General features: G+C 41.3%; 1 protein-coding gene across 2 annotated transcripts in view; it reads left to right on the top strand.

The window, feature by feature from the left end:
• Positions 1-27,066, top strand: part of MSRB3 (methionine sulfoxide reductase B3) — a 142,926-nt gene that overhangs the window by 29,091 nt on the left and 86,769 nt on the right. Inside the window, exon 2 of one of the 2 annotated variants that reach the window (XM_069974534.1) lies at positions 7,296-7,423. The exons of the other annotated variant lie outside the window; for it this stretch is intronic. Coding sequence (XP_069830635.1) covers positions 7,348-7,423 — 76 coding nt within the window. The 5' untranslated portion in view covers positions 7,296-7,347. The remainder of the gene's footprint in view (positions 1-7,295; positions 7,424-27,066) is intronic. 2 annotated transcript variants of the gene reach the window in all.

Raw genomic sequence — 27,066 nt, 5'->3', positions numbered from 1 at the left:
CGCTCTGAAACCGGAAGTGCGTCACAGACACTTCCGGTTCCCAGGCTCCGCCAAAATGACGGCCTCCAGTCAGGAGACAAATCTAAAACACACAGCGGCCCGGACACCACAAGATGCCGGACCACCGTAATAATGCCCGAAGGCAGTAGCCGAGCTACCTCCGGCCCCGGACACTCCAGGACCGGACATAACCAATCGCCCCCCGTACCCAAAGGGACGAAATAAAAAACTTACAGGTGGAAGGTAGAGGGGCCTTATATACTGGGGTGGGAGGAGCTACAAGTTTGTAATCATTAAAATTCCACTCGTCCTAGTGGCCCGCAGGGGTGAGAACACCCCAGCTATTGTGAGGCCAATAGGACGACAGGGAAACTGCAATGTGTGAACACGCCTAGATGTTCTGCCAACAGATTTGGGCGGGGAATAGGCAGGGTGGAGGACTGTGATGAACAGCTGAGGGAAAGCATTGCATTCTGGAACCTGTAGTACTGTGTACAACTGATAAACCAGGAAGTGTACAAACACAAAACAGAACAAAACCCCCCAAAACAAATGGATTTTTGGTAGTTTCAAAAATGGAATAGATAGGTAAGTATTGCAGAAGTTTTATTTTTTTTTTAACCTCTACCTGGAGTTCCCCTTTAACCATACACTTTAAGCCAGAGGGCTTTACGGAAGACTACTTCAAGTAAAACAAGAACAAGGTTCTCTGGTTTGACCCTTTTGGACATCATTGTAAATGTTACAGATGTTACAACTTTAGTGCCACTCCCTTTCTTTCTCTGCATCATAGATGTAAAATTGATATAATTAAATTTCAGTCTAGATAGGGCTTTGTCAGTGCTGCTATTAGAAAAGGTGCTGAGGGTGTCAGTGCTTTAAATAAAGGTGAGGAGTAGGGATGGTCTGAACCTGGTTCGGGTTGGGTTCGTACGAACCCGAACCCTCAGAAATGATTCCCGCTGTCTGCCCGCTCCGTGGAGAGGGTGGATACAGCGGAAGGACCGCCTGGAAAACTGGGATATAGTCATAACCATAGGCTGTATCCAAGTTTTCCAGGCGGTTCTCCCACAGTATCCACCCGCTGCACGGAGCGGGCAGACAGCGGGAATCTGTTGCCAACCGTTCGGGTTCATACGAAGCCGAACCTCGGCAGATTCGGACCATCCCTAGTGAGGAGTCAGTGCTGTTTTGGGCAGCTGAGAGGGTCAGTGCTTCAGGAGAGGCTGAGGGGGTCAGTGTTACCACTGCTGTATGAGTGATACAAGTGATACACAATGGCCCAGATTTATCAAATTCCCTAAGAGAAAAATCAGACACATTTGTGTCTCAGACAAATAGCAACCAATCACAGTCCATTCTGAGATAGGAAAGCTGCGGTGTAGTTGGTTACTATGTTTCTGAGACAGATAAATAAATCTGAGCCAATATATCGAATCATTGCTGATTTTACTTAGATTATTTCTAGCATGCTGATGATTGTGAATTGGTCCTCATTATTTGCAGAGGATTTGTGCACTCATTGGAGAAAAGCTATGACTTAACTAGTATTAAAAGATTTGGGGCACCTTTATTTCCTAAGGACACGTTCCCAACATCATTTTAATGCTTGTACTGTACAGGGCAGTGTCATGTCAGGACACACAAATGTTATGCAGCTAATCAGCACATCAACAAAACAGAATTTACCTAAAGTATAATAGTTCTAAACATTAGGTCATCCAACCAATGGCGGATTATAATGTAGGCGGTCTGGGCGGCCGCCCGGGGCCCGAGGCTCCGGGGGGGCCCATGCCACGCCGCCCACATTATAATGCCGCCTGGGAGGCCCCCTTCCCCCCCGCCACTGCACTCTTGTGACCGCAAGCATTGTTTCGCTTGCGGTCACAAGAGTCTCCGGCTGCCTCCGTCTGATGCGCGGCTGCCGGGGGTGTCCCGTCCTCTCCCCGGCAGCGCGCGCATCACACAGCTCCTAGTGCCGCCTGGGGCCCTGACTTCCGGTACTGGGAGCGCACGTACCGGAAGTCAGGGCCCAGGCGGCACTAGGAGCTGTGTGATGCGCACGCTGCCGGGGAGAGGACCGGACACCCCCGGCAGCCGCGCATCAGCCGGAGACTGCAGACGGAGAGAGGATCGACGGGGGAGCGCAGGGTAGGTGAGTTGTATTTTGTTATTTTTGTGTTATTTACTCACTGGGGGGCATCTATAAAGGGGGGGGGAGAGGGGGACCAGCTATAAGGGGGGGGGGAGAGGGAAGAGGGGGACCATCTATAAGGGGGGAAAGGAGGACCAGCTATAAGGGGGGGAAAGAGGGGGACCATCTATAAAGGGAGAGGGGGATCATCTATAAAGGGAGGGGGGAGAGGGGGACCATCTATAGAGGTAGGGGGGAGAGGGGGACCATCTATAAGGGAGGGGGGACCATCTATAGAGGGAGGGGGGGAGAGGGGGACCATCTATAAGGGGGGAAAGGAGGACCAGCTATAAGGGGGGGAAAGAGGGGGACCATCTATAAGGGGAGGGGGACCCATCTATAAGGGAGAGGGGGATCATCTATAAAGGGAGGGGGGAGAGGGGGATCATCTATAAAGGGAGGGGGGAGAGGGGGATCATCTATAAAGGGAGGGGGGAGAGGGGGACCATCTATAGAGGGAGGGGGGAGAGGGGGACCATCTATAAGGGAGGGGGGAGAGGGGGACCATCTATAGAGGGAGGGGGGGAGAGGGGGACCATCTATAGAGGGAGGGGGGAGAGGGGGACCATCTATAAGGGAGGGGGGAGAGGGGGACCATCTATAAGGGAGGGGGGAGACTATCTATAAGGGAGGGGGGAGAGGGGGACTATCTGTAAGGGAGGGGGGAGAGGGGGACCATCTATAAGGGGGGAAAGGAGGACCAGCTATAAGGGGGGGAAAGAGGGGGACCATCTATAAAGGGAGGGGGGAGAGGGGGACCATCTATAAGGGAGGGGGGAGAGGGGGACCATCTATAAAGGGGGGAAAGAGGGGGACCATCTATAAAGGGGGGAAAGAGGGGGACCATCTATAAAGGGGGGGGAGAGTGGGACCATCTATAAGAGAAGGGGGGAGAGGGGGACCATCTATAAGGGAGGGGGGGAGAGGGGGACCATCTATAAAGGGGGGAAAGAGGGGGACCATCTATAAAGGGGGGGGGAGAGTGGGACCATCTATAAGAGAAGGGGGGAGAGGGGGACCATCTATAAGGGAGGGGGGAGAGGGGGACCATCTATGAGGGAGGGGGGAGAGGGGGACCATCTATGAGGGAGGGGGGAGAGGGGGACCATCTATAAGGGGGAAAAGGAGGACCAGCTATAAGGGGGGAAAGAGGGGGACCAGCTATAAAGAGGGAAAGAGGGGGACCAGCTATAAGGGGGGAAGAGGGGGAAAGAGGGAGACCATCTATAAAGGGGGACTATCTCCTATAGGATTAGCACCCTCCTCTTCTGACATTCTCTGTGCTGCTTGGAACTCTCCTATAAGATCAGCACCCTCCTCTCCTGACATCCTCTGTGCTGCTGTGACCTTGGGGGGGGCAACATCAGGGGACCAGGTGAGGTGGCGATATGTTTATTGGGGGCAGTGGAGGTGGGGTGGGCAATGCTTACTGGGGGTAGCAGCAAGGGACCAAACATTATGTTTATTGGGGCCAGCAGGGAGGGGAGGCAGGCAGGCAGTGTTTATTGGGGACAGTGGGGGGGGGGGGGGGGGGGGGGGGACGCAGTAGCAGATTATAATGTGGGCGAATTGACTGGGGGGGGGGGGGCCCAGGTTGGGTGGACAGCCCGGGGCCCAGGGTACATTTAATCCGCCACTGCATCCAACGTATAGGTTTCTAGGGTGCTTTTTGTCAACCATCTAATATTCTTTTTGTTTACTATTTTAACATACATATTTTCATTATTCATGACATCAGACAAACTTTGTGAAATGCAGATTTAATTATTACGTTATGTTATGCCTTATGAAAAGTTAAAAGAAACTTGCATTTTCCTCCCTCAGCCTTCTGGGATATAATACTGAGTTTAAGATTTGAAGGACAGAGTAAGCGTACTTATTTCAAAGCATATTGATAAGGGTAAAAAATAATGGCGTTTAGCCCCAAAAAGTACAGACCCTCTATTTAGAATAAATAGCAATCACACATTATCTATCTCTCCTTCACATATATTTATTTTCTCTTTATATCATACATTATTTCTGGTGTGCTAATATTTGCAAGGGTATATATGCATGTTGTTACCAGAATATATTACAGTAGTATCACGATGAACGTGGGAGAGGAGCAACAATTTGAGGCTATGTTTACATCTTCTCTGGTAATCACAACATGGCCATGATTAATAGAAAAGATATATTGCATTGAAGTCAGAGGAATCACTGCCTGAGTGTATACACATATTATACACTCTGTCTGGGATTCCAAGCAGCCACAGGAAAAACTGACATGTCAGTTTTTTGCAGACGCTATTCATTTATTGAATAGCAGACGCACAAAACTGACAGTGCAAACAATGTAAAGTGCGGCTCCAGCTGTACACTACATTGTCTGCTATGGGTAATTGGAATATGGGCGCATTTGAATGCGCCTGCATCCCTATTCAACAGAAATGAAGTTCATGTAAATGAAAAGTTCGGGTGAAAGGGCGGCAGGGTGCTGTTTGTCGACATGTCAAAAGCCCAGGTCATACGCTCTTTAGTTGCTGTGAGGGAAACAGGGCAGGTGAAAGCACATACAGAAGTGATGAATAAGAGGAAATGGGCTAGACTTGCCTGGACTTTTGCTGTGGTGGGGGACACTCCTGGTTAATTGAGCTAAATTTACATATTAACAAAAAGATGTATTCTGGCCACTGAAAAGCAATATGAACATAAAGAAGGTCCAGAATCCTGATGGCTGTCCCTATCCATTCATGTCCTTTACACCCCTGTTTTACTGCTGACAGGTCTGCTTTAACCCCTTAATGACCAGTGACAGATATGTGCTTCATGAACACGTGTACATTTCCACATTGTGATGGATATAGAAGCTCGGTTATTATAAACAGCCAAGCTCCTGCCACAATTGCTTGCAGCAGAGTACATACCAGTCGCGGTGGTTTAAAGGGGAACTATCAGCAGGTTGGACAACCCTAACCTGCTAAAAACCCTATAGCGCAGGAGATGCAGAGGATGAAGGTATGTCTTTGGCCCAGTAAGACTGTTAGCAGCACTGCCCCGCCCCTATAGCAACAACCCGGCCTTCCCCGACAGGCCTGCTCCATTGGTTATCATTAAAAGAGGAAGGCCAGCCAGGGGCGGATCGGCGCTGTGGGGGTGGGGCAGTGCTCCTAAAAATGCTCCAAATGGTCTTACTGGACCCTTCCTAGTTCCCTTTAGCCACCACTCTGATGCTTTTGGTCCTCTGCTCTCCATTCTCCAGGCTCCTCCAGTGTCATATCATCACAGAAATTTTCTACTTAGCCAATTAGTGGCATCTGACTGAGCAGACAGTTCCTGTGGTGATGTGACGTCACAGGAACCGGGAGATAAGTCTCATAGAGTTTGAATAAAGTCGCATTTGCAAACACGTCCACTAACTCACTCAAACAAGGGCAGTTGGTACCTCTTTTCTTGTCATCACGGGATAACAGTAGGACCCCATCAATCACTTATCACCTATCATGTGCACTACAAATACTAATGACTATGACATAGAGACATGCCAACCACCTTTATATAACAAGGAGAAAACGCAAGTTACTCTGCTTTCCCTGGAGGTAGGATTGATAATAGTAGGTCACTGCTCAGTTACACTGACCTCCACACATTGAAAAATGACCTAGGCCGGCACAGATATTTTATACTTGATGTCCCTGGATCAAATATCCAGATCTAAATATTCATTTATTAAGCAGGTTCCCAAATAGCTTTAACTAATAAGAGGGGAGAGGTCCATGAATATTTAATTGCATCCTACAGGAGAGGGATATCAGCCGGGATAAGGCAGATGTTCATCCGTCCATCCTTTGCAGCCACACTCCAAGTCCAAAAATGTCAGATGCGACACCCCAGTTATGCACACTTTTGATTTCCAACAGAGCTTGTTCATAAAAGTTTCCTGAACACTCCAAACAAGCTTTAATGACCTTTATTTGAGGATTAACTTTTAATGTGGCCAGAGCATAGATATTTTTCTTCTTTTTCCTTACTAAAACTATTTAGAAAGCTGTTTTATTGTGCATGCTGGAAACAAATCACATGGGGCTATTGAAAAGATAAAACATTTGTTTTTTCATCTGTTCCCCTGTATCCGTTTCAGTATGTTTAATTCTAGAGTACAGAAAACTGATGTTTTGATCCCTTTTTTTATCATGGAAAAGTAATTTACTGCAGTCTTTTACCACCGCTTTTTCCCTTTAAACAGGGCTGGAATGTCTCTTTAAATACAATGAATGAAATCTGCTATCACTCCATGGGTAGTCCAATACAGAGCATCCCGATTCTCAAATCTACAGAATGCCCAAAAATCTGCTTGTATTTTTTTATATACACTGGATAAATGTGACTCTAGTCCAGAAATTGTTCACCTAAGTACTGAAGCACCTAATAACATAGGGTTTACTCTCATATGCCTCCACTGCTTTTATTCACAAAAGGCTATATAGTAGCAAGTTGCCTGTCACAGTTGCTGCCTGTGGGGCAGTATTTTAGGAAAATGTTTGACAGCTTTTTTGTAAGTCTGCTTTCTTTTATTGCACGTGTCAAACTCAAAGCTTGAAGGCATATCTAACCATTTAGTGTTATGTGGCCCACAAGGTCTGGGTTCATATTCATAATACATTTCAGATAATGTTATGTTTCATCCGGAATATAGTATTTAATAGTAGTTTTCAATTTGTACTGTATTATTGTGTAGAACTTTATTTAATTTATTTAAGTAATGACTATGATGTTTATGTTTGAACCTAGTGGTGGGCAGAGTGATTTACAGTTGTCTCTATTATAGACCTTTGTACAGTAATAGAGACATACCTTTACTTTCCCCAGTTGAATTGTCTGTGCCCTAAACTTTTTTCTAGCTGAAGGGGATGTTGAAATATCTTATGCAAAACATTCATATCTTATGTAGGCCATATGCAGGGTTTAGGCAAGATAAGCCTTAGCTTTAATACTCTACTGCTGAGATGTGTAGTAGGGGTCTGTCTATTGCCCACCACTACTGTAAATAAGTCTTGCCTACTGTATTGTTTGTATCATTTGCCATGCTGATACTAATCTTTCTTTTTCTCCCACTCAGCTGTTGCCCCTGTTCTTTGCTCCTTCGTTTTGTTGGTGAGGATATCACAGTGATGTCTGCATTCAACCTGCTCCATTTGGTGACAAAGAGCCAGCCAGTGGCCCTGCGAGCCTGTGGGCTTCCCTCAGGTTGACTGGGTGCTACTTGTTGTGTGATGTATACTGGGAGCCCATAACAAATCCATCTCTGCTGCAGGAAACAACCACTTACATGTTGTGTAGTGTTTATACTGGGATATAAAATATATCTATAAATTACATATGCCTTGCTATAGGATTTCTAAGACTTATAAATTTACCCATAATCAGAATAATATTATTAAATAATACAATGATTTTACTAAAATCTGATTTGATATGTATATTTTTTTAAAATAAAGAGCACTGTTCCTTAGGATTTGGACAATCAGTGTTAAAAATCTAACTTGATTGGAAAGACCTGATCACACATCATCACAGCCCAGCTTTTATATCTGAACGAGGTCTGGTAAAATGAAAGTTGTAATTGAGAGTCTTAGAGAGAGATCTGTAAGTAGTTGCTTAGGTCAAAACCAAGACTGTTTTGCTTTGAGACAGACTGATAAACCTGTCCCATTGAATGGTTGGTCATTTGCATTAGACTCTTTTCATGCTGTCGTCATTCTTCGTTCTTTCCATCGTACGAATCATTATACATGTCATTGATGTACAGCAGATTACTCAGGTTTTCCTTTATGTGAACAGCTCTTTGACTAGGTGGTGCTACAGCCTCTTACTGAATGATAGGGTCATTATCAATCATTTTATATACACACACACACATTTAAAATATGTTCATGATACTTTTCAGATTTTAAGTTTCTGTTGAGCTGTTGCCAATGCTGCCCCATTAGCCTTGGATCACTTCACATTAGGCTCCAGAGTATCATGAAGTGGGCGCTATCTGTTATTATATGAAGTGCACATCAGCATGTAAAAGAAGTAAACATGCCATAGGGTTTGCATACCATGAATTGGGTATGCTGTATTTTTTTGTGGTTTTAAAGAGGATGTCTGGTGTAAACTGCTAATCTTTGATGCTGCTAGACTGCCCACTGTCCATTGATGTCCTTTTCTTTAAAACTTAAGCTGACATGTCATTCCCAGAGGAAATGACCACTTAGGACAGACAGTGTAGTGCAGGTACAGCTCCTGTACATATGCCTGTACCTGCTTCAGATACTATTACGTCAATATGTGGAAACTGTATAGTTTTTATAATGTAATAGTACATTATGGAGAAGGTAGAGGTTATATGGGTAATTCCATTAAAAACATGTATTTCTTTTTCACAGGATAAATAACAAATTTGTGATCACTAGGGGCCCTCTAACTGGGACCCCATGATAAGATTCAAGGCTTGTGGAACTATTTTTCAAACACTGGAAATAACCTGACATATCCCTTTAAAATAAAAAGAAAATTAAATTATTAGCCCTTATTCTAACTAAAGAGGACATTTTCAGCTAACCTGACATGTCTGTTTTTGTAAATGCTTGCTTTTTGCACAAGTTAACAATGATTGACACTAGGTATAGCCAATCCCCTGTCTTTTTCAATAGGGAGTTAGACCATGTATGAACACATCATATTGACATGGGCAATAGTACCACCCAATTGTCAATTTATTGATACATTTCCGGGAGTAACAAAGGAACATCACAATAGGCATTGCATTTTAAGGAGAATGTGTGTATTTGCTCATCAGAGTTGGAAGGTCTTCTTTAACTTTTAGCAAAGGAAAAAATATTAAGGAAAATGTCAGATGACATACATTTACAATTCAGTGGAATAGCTTGACAGAAATGTATCCCTAATACTATATGCAGTGGCTTTAGCAGACATTTAATGCTGAGAGAAGTTTTTGGATTCTTGCTGACAAAGCTATTTTCCACTAGATGGCAGTATATACCTACTTTTGTCCATATATTTGGCTCTACACTTTCTTGGGCAATTATGTGTATGTGTTGTGTTCTACTCCCGCACGCTAGGAGTTAATCTGTCATGCACACAAAGTTTTGCTCACAAATAGACTATTTCCTGATATATCACAGACCTTTTCCAGCATTAGAAACAATGAAAGTGGCTTAGCAGATCTTTAATGCATACCAGATATCAGAATAAAGCAAGGAATTCCTGAAGCTACACTCAGCCACAAAACATGGGGTGTACTGGAAATACCCCATTTGTGATTCATTAAAACATCTTGTTTTGTACCTAAGCAGAAGTCACATTTAAAGCTCAGAGTTTGTAATACATTTAGTTTAATATCTAATGTCTTCCTGTTTGTCCCAAAATCCATTGAGTGAAAAGTGCTCGTAGTGATTTTCTTCAGGTATATTTTCTGCAGCAGACCACCCAGGGTTTTAGAGACCTATTATAAACAGCTATTATTTTCTTATTTTTTGTTTGTTAGGGGCTCTTATCTACCATGTTTGTCTGTTTTTCACATTGATTGCTGCCTGCATCACCTGTACTTTGCATGCATTGTTTTTATTTCCTATGAGTGTTTGTGTGAGCTCATAGGCATAAGCACAGGATGTGAGAACACACAATGTATCAGTATCATGCTGGGGGCGGGGAAACTGTTTGAATCTCTGCGGCTCTGTAATGAAGCCGCATGGCTCTGTTACTGCAGTGCCACAGAGATTAAAACAGTTTCTCTGCTCCCAGCATGATATTGATACATCATGCCGGGCGGAGAAACACTCCATTATAGGGCTTCCCTGTCTGTAAAATATGGGACATGGGAATAAGCCCTTAGACTGTGTAAACACAGAACAGGCTTCAAATGCTCCAAATTCACCAAAGTGGTTCAGGCTGTTTCATAAATCTGGCACATCTAAAGACTGTCTTGTCTGAGATTAAACCAGAATTGTGTGACAAAATGTTGCCCTTTTTACTCCATGCCCTCTTTTCACTCTATCCACACCTTTTGCTTTTGTTAGACCTGCTGAAAAAATGTGGCAAAAGTCTTGTAAGAGTGTTCCGGTATTATGACTCTTTTGCAATAGTAAATCTGAGCCAAAGTGTCCTCCATCATAATAGACTACAGACATGTGCTTACAGTGGATCCTACCTGTTTTCATTTCTATGATCTTGGTGCAGTAGAATTTATCAATTCATGCATACATCTTGAAGTCTTTATAACGGCTGTTTATGGCTTGTGAATGTTCCAACACTTTATCAAAATGTAGCAAGGTGTATAATGAATTTTAATCTGAACCGACTGTTGGTCTAATTTAATACCTCCAAAAAGAAAAATGCTGAAATTACATAGCCCAAAAAATTCATCTTTATTGAGAAAAAATATTAAAAACAATACATAAAAAAGAGACAAAAAACCAACATTAAAAGAACAGTGGCTATCCCGGAGGAGAAGGAAGGCTTATAAATAAATGATATTACACATGCCCGGTCCCTGACCAATTCCACTTGCACAGTATAAATAAATAGGTAATAGTGCAAAAAATGTATTAAATAGTATTAATAGATATACAATAAATATAATTCATTGTTCTATTGCACTTAACCCATAACTATAGTAATAGTGCAAAAAATGTATTAAATAGTATTAATAGATATACAATAAATATAATTCATTGTTCTATTGCACTTAACCCATAACCTATAGTAAAGCGTGTCAAATATCCTCCGGGACGCCACCACCCCGACGCGCGTTTCGTAGTCTTCGTCCGGGGGTGATGACGTCCCTTCTGATCACTGTATATAAAGGCTGTACCCACCAATCGCTCAAGAAATGTAATAAATAACACCTGTGGTGAATCGGCGCATAATCCGTCCCACTCGCCTCCTCCACAGACGCTCCACGGTCCAGCCGGAAGCGACGCCACGACGCCGGCCACATGACCAGACGCATCTGATCACGTGACCCGGAATGCCATGAGAACATGGCGCCGGTCACATGACCAGATACATCTGATCACGCGACCCGGGATGCCATGGCGACGCCCCCGGCCCCTGACGCCGCCGAGAGTCGTAGGACAGGGAGTGTTTCTGACATGCGCACCACCACGGAACATCAAATATGAGCACTATTGGTATATATATATGAGAGACCATGCCGTCAGGTGCTGCAGTAGTTGTTAGATAAATGAAGTCTCAAAAAAGTGCTATAGTGCTTGCAAAAATAGATATATATATATATATATAAATATATATAAATAAATGAATTTTATAGTGAAGTGTTAAACATTATGTGAAAACTACTTAAAAGAAAAAATATATTTTTTATAAATACATAAGTGATAAATACTACCGTGCATGTTGATTATACAAAACTTAAATAGATTACTAAATTTGATCAATTAATTGTCAAAAAAAATGTAGGCCGGATGTGAATTGCATACACAACCCGCATCCTAAACCACAGTGAAAAAACACAAAGTGCATTGCATAAATTTTAAAAATGTGTATGATTAATAAGTGTGAAAAAGATTATTTCATTCCATGTGCGATAAACAAACATAATTCAACAGTGGATATGTGAAGGGATGTATCCCCTATGCAAATATATAAAAAACGCATCAAAACCGCATATAAAAAACGCATAATGTGAACAAAAAAAAAAAAAAAAAAGGTAGACTTCCTGTAAATAGGCACTTGAGATGGTCTTCAATCAGTAGAATTCATAGTCAGCATACATTTCAAATTATTAGTAGTGGGAACAGCCGGATCCTAAAAAATACAAAAAATTTAAAAAAAATTAATAACATAAAAGGAAGTTATACATATATTAAAATCCAAAGGAACTTGGAGAAGAAAACATTGGATCTAGTACCTATTTTAGAAACGGAGCGAAGCTCAAGACCTCATTAAGTCCCCCAGGGTATAAAGTTTTTAACTTCCATATCCACTTGGTTTCACATTGAGCCAGGCGGGTACTCCAATCGCCACCTCTGATACCTATATTCATTTTGTCGATTCCCTTAACTCTTAATAAATGGGGGTCACAATTGTGATGTTTTTTAAAATGCCGAGCTACTGGTTTCAGATTTGCAAAATCCCCTTCGTTCCGAGCGACCTCTATGTCTCTCATATGTTCTCGGACTCGTATCTTAAGCGCTCTACTTGTTAGGCCTATGTATATTTTAGGGCATGGACAAGTTGCATAATAGACAACATACCTCGTATCGCAGGTGATGGTCTGTAGAATTTTGTAAGTATGTTGGCCCGTAGAGTCTATAAAGTCCGTTGCTCGTTCGATGTTGGGACATGCCACACATTTTCCGCAGGGGACACACCCCCATTTGGGGCCTTTGCTATTGAAGGGATTCTTCTGTCTCTCATCCACATAGTGACTCTTGGTCAAAATGTCCTTTAAATTCGCAGATCTTCTCGCGGTAATGGATGGTGTCGCCGGTAAGTATTTCTGTAGAGTGGGGTCAGAGAGTAGAATTGGCCAATGCTGTTGCATAATTCCTCGCATCTTTTGCCACTGACCATTAAAGTCAGTGACGTATCTTACCTGGTTAGCTGAGCTTTTGGAGATGGATGTGTGTACCAGCTGTTGTCTATCAGTTCCTTTGGCTCGTTTATATGCCCGTTTCAGGGAACGTTTGCTATACCCTCTGTCAAGAAACCTTTGTTGTAGTTCCTGTGCTCGCTTTTCAAAGTCTTCCTCTGTGGAGCAAATACGACGGATTCTGAGGTATTGACCAGTAGGGACAGCTTCTATTGTTGATCTGGGATGTGATGAGGTCGCATGTAGAACTGAGTTCACTGATGTGGATTTCCTGTGTACATCGGTCTGTAAGTAACCAAGACAGTCTTTCTTAATAAGAATATCCAAGAAATCTATTTTTTCTTTATCGCATTTATATGTCAAATGTATATTCTTGGTATTCTTATTTAGTTCTTCCATAAATATCTGGAGGTCCTCTTCCGTCCCCTGCCAGATCAAAAACACGTCATCAATGTACCGTGCCCACAGGAGGACACGGTCCATTGATACATGCAGATCTGACTGGAGGAGATCCCTCTCCCACAGCCCCAGGAAAAGGTTAGCATATGAGGGCGCACAAGGCGCCCCCATAGCTGTTCCCTGGAGCTGCAGGAAAAAGGACCCCTTAAAAGTGAAAAAGTTATGAGTCAGTGTGAATGATAAAAGTTCTAAAATGCATTCCACCATTTCACTTCCCATATCACCATTTTGCATAAAAAAGGAAACCGCCTCTAAACCATCCTGATGTCTAATATTGGTATAGAGGGATTCAACATCGCACGTAACCAGAAGCATATCGTTCTCTAAATGAACCCCATCAATCCTTTTGATCAAATCGGCTGTATCTCTCACATATGATGGTAAACATTCAACCAATGGCTTCAAATTGTGATCAATGTATCTCCCTATTTTCTCTGTTAAGGATCCACAGCCTGAAATTATAGGCCTACCTGGCGGTGTCTTGGCATCCTTATGGACCTTCGGCAATAAGTACATCGTTGGAATGGTCGGTTCTGGAACAGTAAGTGCTTTTACCAATTGCTGTGTTAAAGTTCCTTTTTCCCGATGTTTCTCCAAAATGGTGTTCAAGGCCTCCCTGAAGGTGGAAAGTGGGTTAAAGGTTAACTTTTTGTAACATGTGTGGTTTCTCAGTTGTCGATTTACCTCTGCCTCGTACATTCTATTTGGCCATACCACGACATTTCCCCCTTTATCTGCTGGTTTGAACTGCACGTCCTTTATCTTTTGTAACTTTTTGAGACTCTCTCTCTCCTTCTTAGTTAGATTGTCCCTCTGGACGTGAGAAGGCATTCTTTCAAAATCATTAGTAACCAATTTAACAAATAGGTCAATCGCCGGGCAGGTTGATAACATCGGAAATTTTTTTGATCTAGGACGTATGCATTCGGGAATTTTACTTACCTCCTCCATAGTTATATCCTGTTCTGATAAGAGATCTTCCAAAGTTCTCACGGCTTCATGTTCTACCGTGGTGGTAAATAACTCATCTAGATCTCGTCGATGGTGCCATTTTTTGAAAATCAGTGTTCTGGCAAAGAGATGGAGATCTTTTATGGCTACAAAGGGATCAAATGAATTACATGGTGAAAAGGTGAACCCTTTCATTAACACCGTAAGATCAATATCAGTGAATTGATGTGTAGATAAATTGATTACCTTTAGTTCTCCCTCATTGCCACTTCCTTTTTTCTGTTTTCTTTTGTCTTCATTGTATTTGTATGCATATTTCCGTTTTGTATTGCCGTTGTAAGGTCTATAAGCTCCACGATTAGATGATGTGCTATTTTGTGATGCCAAAGATGTCATTGAGGAGGACCTACTCAGATTTACCGTCGTATCCCGATTCCGCCTCCATCTGTACATTCGTTTTTGTTGGAAATCTTCTTGATCTCTCAGAAACTTTTTTGCTTTAACTTCTTGAATATCTTTTTCCCATGTTATAAATAATTTTTCCATATTTTTATTAAACAAGTCCTTTTCCTCTGCTGTTGATTCTATCTGTAGTTGTGTCTGTATCTGGAGAATGTCTTCTTCCAACCGTTCTAGAGTCTTACTATTCAAGTTAACCAGTAGGCCCATGAATTGTAAGGAGGATTTCGTACATATCTCCTCCCATTTATTCGTAAACTCTTCATCATCAATGGGAAACGAGGGATAAACCTGGATTCTTAGGCCTCTTGGGACCAGGTTTCTCTGTATGTAGTTTTCCAGAAACGCCTTGTTCCACCACGTCCTTGTACGTCTCTGATACAGGGTCTTAAGATTGCCTTGCATTTCGCTCACATTCCCACGGGTACTAGATCCATTTAATGTTGGCTCTCTTTTAAAAATCTCGTCTAATTGTGTCAACCAGGATTGCTCCTGTGTACGTAAATCCATGACTGAAAGACAAAGAAATACTCTGTAATTTAAACAGAAAATTAATACAATACCCACACTTCTGTCTTCATGCAATATTTGTCAGTGTCTAATAAAGAGCATGTGCCTTAGAAAATGTCCTGCACTTAGTCTATATTGCTACTACAGCTAACTAATACAATACCTCCAAAAAGAAAAATGCTGAAATTACATAGCCCAAAAAATTCTAATCAATTTATCTACACATCAATTCACTGATATTGATCTTACGGTGTTAATGAAAGGGTTCACCTTTTCACCATGTAATTCATTTGATCCCTTTGTAGCCATAAAAGATCTCCATCTCTTTGCCAGAACACTGATTTTCAAAAAATGGCACCATCGACGAGATCTAGATGAGTTATTTACCACCACGGTAGAACATGAAGCCGTGAGAACTTTGGAAGATCTCTTATCAGAACAGGATATAACTATGGAGGAGGTAAGTAAAATTCCCGAATGCATACGTCCTAGATCAAAAAAATTTCCGATGTTATCAACCTGCCCGGCGATTGACCTATTTGTTAAATTGGTTACTAATGATTTTGAAAGAATGCCTTCTCACGTCCAGAGGGACAATCTAACTAAGAAGGAGAGAGAGAGTCTCAAAAAGTTACAAAAGATAAAGGACGTGCAGTTCAAACCAGCAGATAAAGGGGGAAATGTCGTGGTATGGCCAAATAGAATGTACGAGGCAGAGGTAAATCGACAACTGAGAAACCACACATGTTACAAAAAGTTAACCTTTAACCCACTTTCCACCTTCAGGGAGGCCTTGAACACCATTTTGGAGAAACATCGGGAAAAAGGAACTTTAACACAGCAATTGGTAAAAGCACTTACTGTTCCAGAACCGACCATTCCAACGATGTACTTATTGCCGAAGGTCCATAAGGATGCCAAGACACCGCCAGGTAGGCCTATAATTTCAGGCTGTGGATCCTTAACAGAGAAAATAGGGAGATACATTGATCACAATTTGAAGCCATTGGTTGAATGTTTACCATCATATGTGAGAGATACAGCCGATTTGATCAAAAGGATTGATGGGGTTCATTTAGAGAACGATATGCTTCTGGTTACGTGCGATGTTGAATCCCTCTATACCAATATTAGACATCAGGATGGTTTAGAGGCGGTTTCCTTTTTTATGCAAAATGGTGATATGGGAAGTGAAATGGTGGAATGCATTTTAGAACTTTTATCATTCACACTGACTCATAACTTTTTCACTTTTAAGGGGTCCTTTTTCCTGCAGCTCCAGGGAACAGCTATGGGGGCGCCTTGTGCGCCCTCATATGCTAACCTTTTCCTGGGGCTGTGGGAGAGGGATCTCCTCCAGTCAGATCTGCATGTATCAATGGACCGTGTCCTCCTGTGGGCACGGTACATTGATGACGTGTTTTTGATCTGGCAGGGGACGGAAGAGGACCTCCAGATATTTATGGAAGAACTAAATAAGAATACCAAGAATATACATTTGACATATAAATGCGATAAAGAAAAAATAGATTTCTTGGATATTCTTATTAAGAAAGACTGTCTTGGTTACTTACAGACCGATGTACACAGGAAATCCACATCAGTGAACTCAGTTCTACATGCGACCTCATCACATCCCAGATCAACAATAGAAGCTGTCCCTACTGGTCAATACCTCAGAATCCGTCGTATTTGCTCCACAGAGGAAGACTTTGAAAAGCGAGCACAGGAACTACAACAAAGGTTTCTTGACAGAGGGTATAGCAAACGTTCCCTGAAACGGGCATATAAACGAGCCAAAGGAACTGATAGACAACAGCTGGTACACACATCCATCTCCAAAAGCTCAGCTAACCAGGTAAGATACGTCACTGACTTTAATGGTCAGTGGCAAAAGATGCGAGGAATTATGCAACAGCATTGGCCAATTCTACTCTCTGACCCCACTCTACAGAAATACTTACCGGCGACACCATCCATTACCGCGAGAAGATCTGCGAATTTAAAGGACATTTTGACCAAGAGTCACTATGTGGATGAGAGACAGAAGAATCCCTTCAATAGCAAAGGCCCCAAATGGGGGTGTGTCCCCTGCGGAAAATGTGTGGCATGTCCCAACATCGAACGAGCAACGGACTTTATAGACTCTACGGGCCAACATACTTACAAAATTCTACAGACCATCACCTGCGATACGAGGTATGTTGTCTATTATGCAACTTGTCCATGCCCTAAAATATACATAGGCCTAACAAGTAGAGCGCTTAAGATACGAGTCCGAGAACATATGAGAGACATAGAGGTCGCTCGGAACGAAGGGGATTTTGCAAATCTGAAACCAGTAGCTCGGCATTTTAAAAAACATCACAATTGTGACCCCCATTTATTAAGAGTTAAGGGAATCGACAAAATGAATATAGGTATCAGAGGTGGCGATTGGAGTACCCGCCTGGCTCAATGTGAAACCAAGTGGATATGGAAGTTAAAAACTTTATACCCTGGGGGACTTAATGAGGTCTTGAGCTTCGCTCCGTTTCTAAAATAGGTACTAGATCCAATGTTTTCTTCTCCAAGTTCCTTTGGATTTTAATATATGTATAACTTCCTTTTATGTTATTAATTTTTTTAAAATTTTTTGTATTTTTTAGGATCCGGCTGTTCCCACTACTAATAATTTGAAATGTATGCTGACTATGAATTCTACTGATTGAAGACCATCTCAAGTGCCTATTTACAGGAAGTCTACCTTTTTTTTTTTTTTTTTTTTGTTCACATTATGCGTTTTTTATATGCGGTTTTGATGCGTTTTTTATATATTTGCATAGGGGATACATCCCTTCACATATCCACTGTTGAATTATGTTTGTTTATCGCACATGGAATGAAATAATCTTTTTCACACTTATTAATCATACACATTTTTAAAATTTATGCAATGCACTTTGTGTTTTTTCACTGTGGTTTAGGATGCGGGTTGTGTATGCAATTCACATCCGGCCTACATTTTTTTTGACAATTAATTGATCAAATTTAGTAATCTATTTAAGTTTTGTATAATCAACATGCACGGTAGTATTTATCACTTATGTATTTATAAAAAATATATTTTTTCTTTTAAGTAGTTTTCACATAATGTTTAACACTTCACTATAAAATTCATTTATTTATATATATTTATATATATATATATATATCTATTTTTGCAAGCACTATAGCACTTTTTTGAGACTTCATTTATCTAACAACTACTGCAGCACCTGACGGCATGGTCTCTCATATATATATACCAATAGTGCTCATATTTGATGTTCCGTGGTGGTGCGCATGTCAGAAACACTCCCTGTCCTACGACTCTCGGCGGCGTCAGGGGCCGGGGGCGTCGCCATGGCATCCCGGGTCGCGTGATCAGATGTATCTGGTCATGTGACCGGCGCCATGTTCTCATGGCATTCCGGGTCACGTGATCAGATGCGTCTGGTCATGTGGCCGGCGTCGTGGCGTCGCTTCCGGCTGGACCGTGGAGCGTCTGTGGAGGAGGCGAGTGGGACGGATTATGCGCCGATTCACCACAGGTGTTATTTATTACATTTCTTGAGCGATTGGTGGGTACAGCCTTTATATACAGTGATCAGAAGGGACGTCATCACCCCCGGACGAAGACTACGAAACGCGCGTCGGGGTGGTGGCGTCCCGGAGGATATTTGACACGCTTTACTATAGGTACCTATGCCATGTCTCTAGGACCTTTGGGGTCAATAATAGTTATGGGTTAAGTGCAATAGAACAATGAATTATATTTATTGTATATCTATTAATACTATTTAATACATTTTTTGCACTATTACCTATTTATTTATACTGTGCAAGTGGAATTGGTCAGGGACCGGGCATGTGTAATATCATTTATTTATAAGCCTTCCTTCTCCTCCGGGATAGCCACTGTTCTTTTAATGTTGGTTTTTTGTCTCTTTTTTATGTATTGTTTTTAATATTTTTTCTCAATAAAGATGAATTTTTTGGGCTATGTAATTTCAGCATTTTTCTTTTTGGAGGTATTGTATTAGTTAGCTGTAGTAGCAATATAGACTAAGTGCAGGACATTTTCTAAGGCACATGCTCTTTATTAGACACTGACAAATATTGCATGAAGACAGAAGTGTGGGTATTGTTGGTCTAATTTGTATAGTGATTGCTTTAGATGGTTTCAGATATATTAGTTTCTGAGTATGCCTACAGCTGGAGCAGACTCAGGAAGAGGTTAAATGCCACTGCCAGTTTCAACAGTGGCCCCTAAAATAGAGGGCATGGTCAATCGCTCCTTGATGGCTATTTGAAGTTAGCAATTGCTGTAAGCGGCAGGGGGGTGGGCCAAGCAGGTAAGGAGGGGGACGACATACAGAGAACATAGCAGGTGCTAAGGCGTACTGCATGTTAAGCCATGCTATTGTATCAAAACTCAGGACTCAAAATCGATAGTAGTATTGATGTATCGGTACTTTGCTTCATTCCTATTAAGTACAATTTCACATTATATGGCTGTGGTGGCTAGTTTCTTTTCACTACCAGCACATTCATCTTGATCACCATTGTGTAAATAGGGATGGGTGACATGGGAACATTGCAGAATAATATTAGGTTACTACAAAATAACGTTTACATTTTATGGCCCAATACTTTAAATCCTTTAGGAACATATGATCACAAACATTTATATGCATTGGAAAGTTATTGTTTTAAAAGAGGCATATATATTGTAGAAGGGTTAAAGGGTATCCCTCATGTGGATTGTGGCAGGATACCCTTTGAAACCCAGAGTGGTCCATAGTCTATTCTTAAAGCAACAGAAATGCCAGATTCCCCATAGACTTTTTTAAAACACTTACAATGCAAGTTTATAGGGCTTCCGGCAGTCTATATAATGCTCGCTTTAGCAGCGGACTACAGACTTACCTGGGGTATCCTGCCACGTGATACAAATGAAAGGTACCCCTTAACAGTGCACATTTTTTTAAAAAACATTTCAAGTCTATAGTGAAACACAAAGGGGAGATTTATCAAACTGCTGTAAAGTAGAATTGTCTTAGTTGCCCCTAGCAACCAATCAGATTCCACTTTTCATTCCTCGCAGATTCTTTAAAAAATGAATAGAGGAATCTGAGACAGTTCTACTTTACACCAGTTTGATAAATCTCCCCCAAAGTGCTGTACATAGAAAGCATTTTGCATTATGGGGTGTTTTAAGGGCAATGGTATCTGTTTTAAAAATGCAGTATGCTCTGGGTATGGTGTGTTTTTCTCACAACTCTATTGGACTTGACAAATGCCAGGAAATGCGCATGTGCAAAATTACACTAACTAAAAACACTACAAAAAATGTAATAAAAAATGTTACATTATAAATCTGCATTTTACATGCATTATAAAACACCATAAAAGAACACTGTGGAAAGGGCCCTTAGGGTATATTAACACAAAGCAGCTGTGTGAAAAAATATGCCCCATAGGTCTGAGCGTGGTTTGTAAAAAAATCACATGCTGCAGAAACAACCTCATTCAGGTTTATGGAACATAGTTTTCAATCACAGAGTTGTCTGCATTTGGGTAAACCTGAGAACTTATGTCCTCTTCTGACTTGTTTATATTGGTAAGCATTTATATTCCCAGAGAAATAACTATTTAGGAGCATATTTTTTTTATAGAACTCTGCATTGTGCCATTTCTCTGTTCCTCCTGGACATGTATGAATGATTTAAAAAATACAGTGTTAGGCTATGTTCAAACTACGTAAAAGTACGCACGTTGTTGCCATCGGCAACAACGGCCGTACTTTGTGCGGAGGGGAACATAGCCTATTGCTCTATGGGAACATTGTGTACGCTCCAGCCGGGATCCCGTGCGGCGCCGGAAAGAACTGACATGTCAATTTTCTGTGGCCGTAGGAAACCCTGTCAGTTCACACAATGAAGCGAGCAGCTTCGGCCGCTTGCTTCATTGTGTCCTATGGGGAGTTCTGATGCGGGCCGCGCGCTCATGTGCCCGCATCAAAACACTACGGCCATAAAGATAATCCAGCTGGTACTGCAGTACCGGCCGGGATGATCTTTGCAGAGACCGGCCGTTCGGTGACCCGGGGACCCAGCTGTTGTGTGAACATATGTTCACATTTAGTAAAACATTAGCCGTTCTGTGACCTGGCCAGATCACTGAAGATCATCCCGGCCGGTACTGCAGTACGCTTTACGTAGTGTGAACATAGCCTAGGGCCTTAAGTGCATGTTCAGTATTTTTTACATGCCCATAGATACAATCCCGGAATTCCGATTTTTTTAGAAACACAGCCTTTCACCATGTGACTAATGGATTATTTTTTTAAGTAAATACAGATGTAAAAAGTTACAATCCGTAGAAAAAAGCATATCCCATTGATTTCTATGAGCGAATCAGCAAAAAAAATCTGGGTGTGCATTAGGACATGTCCTTTTTTTTGGGATTGGTTTGCATCCTTCTAATCTACTGATTGTGTGCACAGCCTAATACACATCAATGTGCCCTAACTCGAGTACGGAAATACGGACCTGTAGATTATGGGACGTGTGAATAAGGCCTAACAGTTTCCTTTGTAAATGTAGGTATCCAGGTATTGCCAAGATTGCAAAGAGAGTTTACCAGAGAACATCCTTGCTAGGGATGGTCCAAATCTGCCGAGGTTTGGATTCGTATGAACCTGAACTCTCGGCATCAGATTCCAGTGCCGTGCACTGGGTGGATACAGCGGAAGGACCGTCTGGAAAACTGGAATACAGCCTATGGTTATGGCTGTATCCCAGTTTTCCAGGCGGTCCTCCCACTGTATCCACCCCCTCCACGGAGCGGGCAGACAGCGGGAATCATTTCTGAGGGTTCGGGTTCGTACAAACCCGACCCGAAACAGGTTCGGACCATCCCTAATCCTTGCCCATGGTTCATTGGTAAATACCACAAATTTACATAGAAGAAGAAAATAAATCCATAACAATATCTACATGTTTGTATCTACATAAATGTGCTGGCTACTGTAGTTTTCATTCAAGTTTTATGCAACAGCACTATATGCAACTGAAATCAGGAAAGATAATGTAACAGGTCAAGTTGTAATCTGATGCGGGCTGTGGCTGCTGGAGAGGATGATGGCACAGGGATGCTCAGTGTTCCTCCAGTGCCCTGTGTCCCTCAGTGTCCCCCTGCCATCATCCTCTCCAGCAGCCACAGGCCGCACAGCTTGGGTTGTGACATCACCATGTTATCCAGGAAGTGAAGCCTTGATGCAGTATTAAGTGCAGGGAAAAAATCGCTTTATAAGCATCTCCCATAATAAGTGTATATTGGTGATTTGCATAACTTTTGGGAGGCAATACAATACAAAAAATTTTCGCTGGACTTCTCCTTTAATTATATAATATATCTAATTAATGCAATTTCATTAATGCTGACAGTTTTATGGAGTTACTAAGTAACAGTTGGTAAAAATGTATATGCAAACAGTGTTAAACATTTAATTACTGGATAGGAAACACACATATAATTTCTGAATGTATTTTAAATCCAGCACATTAGGTATCATTTTTGTATTGTGTAAAGACATTTAGTGCTGTTATCCTGGAAAATACATGACCATGACCAACATGGTATACAACATGTGTACTGTAAAATAACGCTTCAAGCAGAAGGTGAAATAATCCCATTCTCATCGTTTCTTCTCAAACATACATTTACATTAGGGATGAAACAAAGAATGTTTTGTGTTCCTTGTTTTACTTGAGTGTGGCATGGTTCCAAGCACAGTCTTGTACGCTTGAGTAATTACTCTCTAAAGCCAAGGTTACCTGATAAATGTCAGTACATTCTCCAGATAAAAATATGTTATTACAGGCTCTAGGGCTAAATTTGCTTTGAAATTTGAAAAACCTGAAATTTACTTTCATGGGAGGATTTGGTTAACTTAAAAAAAACCTTTAAAAATGAAAACAAAACTTGGGGAGTAATGTTGTATGTACCTGATCCCTTTGCAGTTACCCAGAAACTCCCATTCAAGTCAGTTTGATTGGTCGCTTTGGAGCATATTAAGTTACACCACTGAAGCTGGATTCTGAATAAAAATCATAGCTAGTATATTTGACATTGCTTTATTGGAAACAAGTTAATACTGGCTTTCAGTGCCAAATAAAGAAGAATACATTGTAAAATGCTCTTGTCCACTATTTGCTTACAGATACAGTATGTGTACTATGGTATTTACAGCCTAAATAAAACCTACATTTATTTAGAGTAATGTCCATATTTCTGGTCCATCTAAATTAAGATATTATAGGTGTGTTGTCTTGCTATTTTTTCTAATTATAAAAATCTACATGTAAAAATATCTGCCAACCTCCATCCATCCATTAATATCATGTTTGGTTTTCCCCTCAAGCACTGTTTAAAGGGGTTTTCCACCTAAAGGGTAGCTTCACACACATCCGCAGCTGATTTCATCTTGATGACTCAACACAGCATCAAATCTGCACCATCAAATCTGCTGCGGATCTGCTGCAGATTCGGTGTGTGTGAAGGGACCCAAAAAGAAAATACCCAGGCGGCAGGGACTTAGGCAGGGAAAATAGAAAAAAAATATACTCACCCCTCCAGATCCAGTTCTGCACTGATTCAGAACTACCACTGCAGCCAATCACTGGCATTAATGGTCACCTGCAAGAGAAAACACATGAGACCACTGTGGCCAGTGATTGCAGAGTTTATAGTGATGTCACTGGGGCACTCCAACCAGGTACTCAAGAGCAGCAGCAGTGCTAAACCAGGAGAGGGGTGAGTATAGGTTTATTCCCCTCCCAGTCTAATAGTATACTGAATAAAGTTAAGTGTAAAGTGAAAAAGAGGTCTTACTCCCTTTATTATCCCACACAGCCCCTGTTCTGATGTTTTCATGTTCTGGCAGGAATCTGAACTTCTTGTTCCCCCTTGATACAGACATGTCAATCACTAGCCATAGCAGGTTACCATTAAGGCCAGTAATTGGATAAAAAAAATGTCCATGTTGAGAGAGAAAGAAAAGTCCACATTGTAGAATGAGGATCAGTAAGGTGACAATGTCTACTTTTATTACTTTACAACATTCTGAGATCTTTTTAAAAAATGTAAGTGGCCGAACAATCCCTTTAATGTTCAAAATCCCCTGTAAGATTTTGGCACCAATTAGGACAGTTAGTGCACAAAGAATCTAAAACAGAAAACTAATAGCTCTCTGTGTTGTGCCTTATTTCCATGTCAGTTCAGTGCTTGCTTCCCTTTCATTCCCTGCCCGCTGCTTGTGCTATTACACGCACAGACAGCGAGCAGGGGGCAGCAGGAGGGGCAGCCCAGACAATCCAATGTGTTGGAATAGCTGCTGGGTATAGTTACTACTACTGCTACAGTGGTAGGTAAAAGTATAAGCTAGATGCCTCCAGCCCTTTGTCTGCTTAACAGCTGATCACAGAGGTGTCAGGTTTTTGGTACTCTGCCAATCAACATACATAGCACCTTGCAAAGCCAGTGAATCAGTAACCTACCCCCTCCACACACCATCTATTTTAGTGTACTGTAAATCATCCCTCAGCAATGTGTCAGCCTGTTCAGTCCAGTGCGCTAGCACTATGTTATGGCATAGAAGGAAGAAGTGAATGCTGTATTGTAATTGGATAGGCAACTCAGAAAAAGGAAGTAACTATGAGAACTACTGGCAAACAGCACAACTCTGGTCCCACTCCCAAAAGGTTGAGAATGAGAAATAGCTATATACTGTGGAGAGAACTCTCAGGGGCTCAGTAACAGCAGTGAGCTCACCAAATCACCTTGCCATTACTCTGAAGGGACTATTTAGCAAAACCATGCAAGTTTTTAAAACTCATTTGAAACAACAGGTACAACACAGGTACAATTTATCAAACATCATGCCTTGTGAATGACCCTTCAGGAACAGTTCATTCACTTTAATGGGATATCTGTACCCTGCAGTTTTGCATATTTGTGAATATAGTATCATTTTTAAGGCTAGGGATAGCAATTTAAGAGTTCTATGTCTACAGCAGAAGAGAATGTCACAATAGCTACAGTCTACTTATGGGTTTTATTAATCTATAGCTCTATATTTTAACCAGTTTGGTACAAATGTACAGTTCTCATCTGCCCAGGAGAATGTTTTGCTTGCTTAGAATTAGTAAGCTGAACGGTTGTCCTTTCCTCACCCTTTGCTCCTTCTTCCTTGTCTCCGGTATACTGTTCCCTATGCCCTCATACCATAGCTTGAGATATGAGTGTACTGCATGCCTCTTTGTGATAATGAATCACCACTAGCCAGTAAGGTATGTTCAGCTTTCCCTTTGACTACAGTGGCAGCAAAGGATAAAATCAAAACAATCAATGAAAAGCTAAAGAATGTAAACAAAACCTCCATCACTTCTAGCAAATAAAAACAGATTTTGCAGATATGTGTTTAGCTTACATGAGACATATTTAGTCTTACCTTTGATTTGTTGCTGTCATGACCTTAAAAGGATTTAGGTGTTTCTTGTGTGTTTTAGGACCTGTGTTGCCCCTAATAGAACCGTAAATGTTCTAACTATAGTAATATACACTAGTAATATACACTCTATATATAATATATATTATAATATACTCTCTCTCTCTCTCTCTATATATATATATATATATACAGTATATATATATATATATATATATATATATATATATATATATATATATATAATATAGTAATATACACTCTGCATATTGAATAGTAATCTACCAGATTTTTTTATCTCCTTGTATTGCTTTAGAAGAAAACAGCACATTTTACATCTTTCGATTGTAAAAAAAATAGTTCACAGGGGAACTATCAGCATGTTCTGATATTCCCCAGCAACTGTGTACCTCATCTCATCTCATGTGGAGCTCGTCTTCTTTTTTCTCAAGGTCCTGCTATTTTCGAGAAGTTTGGTTCAGAGCAAATATGCAAATAAACTAGGAGCACAGGGGGCATTTCTTGGGCCCCACAGAGCCCGCCCGACGCCTCTTTCAGTGACGTCTACTATGCATATTAATATATAAAATATCAGGCCAGTCTTTGATGCGCACATGCAGGAAGAGCTCCTGTGTGGAGACAGGCTGCTATCCTGCGCGTGCAGGATAGATATATGTTTATCCCAAGCATGTTTAAATTCAGTTATTGTAGATTTACCTACCAAACTTCTTCTGGAAGGTTGTTCCAAGCATCAACTACTCTTTCAGTAAAGAAGGCCCCCAGGGCTGCCTTGGATGCCTGCATATTGCTGATAGGCTGAATCGATCTTGTAATACACTGCACTAGGTTACTAGTGCAGTGTATTAAAGTAGTGATTTATTGATCAATGTAAAGGTTTTATAGTCGATGTAGGGAGGGCACCACTAAGTAATATACAGAAGGGTGCTAAAGTGCCTAAGCAAATTACAATAAAGAGAAGAAGAAGAAAGCACTATACTAGCGCATCTTCGTTATTCAGCAAAAATATATTTTATTAAAGCACAGAAAAACATTTAAAAAGATACATATAGTACAACCCCTGAAAATGGAAATACATGCATGAAAATACAATGACCATGTGGCAAGGCAATACAACCTGCACCAGGGACGCGTTGCGTCGCGCATTCAGACGCGCGTTGCGTCGCGCATGAATTTTTTTAATTTTTTTTTTAAGTATTTCTGTGCTTTAATAAAATATTATTTTATTATAAATAAAATAAATATTATATTTTGCTGAATAACGAAGGTGTGCTAGTATAGTGCTTTCTTCTTCTTCTCTTTATTGCAATGTAAGGATATGTTCACACTGAGCAAATC

Source organism: Dendropsophus ebraccatus, chromosome 1 (assembly GCF_027789765.1).
Source record: "Dendropsophus ebraccatus isolate aDenEbr1 chromosome 1, aDenEbr1.pat, whole genome shotgun sequence".
In the NCBI taxonomy this organism is placed as follows: Eukaryota; Metazoa; Chordata; class Amphibia; order Anura; family Hylidae; genus Dendropsophus; species Dendropsophus ebraccatus.
This window is presented reverse-complemented; position numbering and strand designations above follow the sequence as displayed.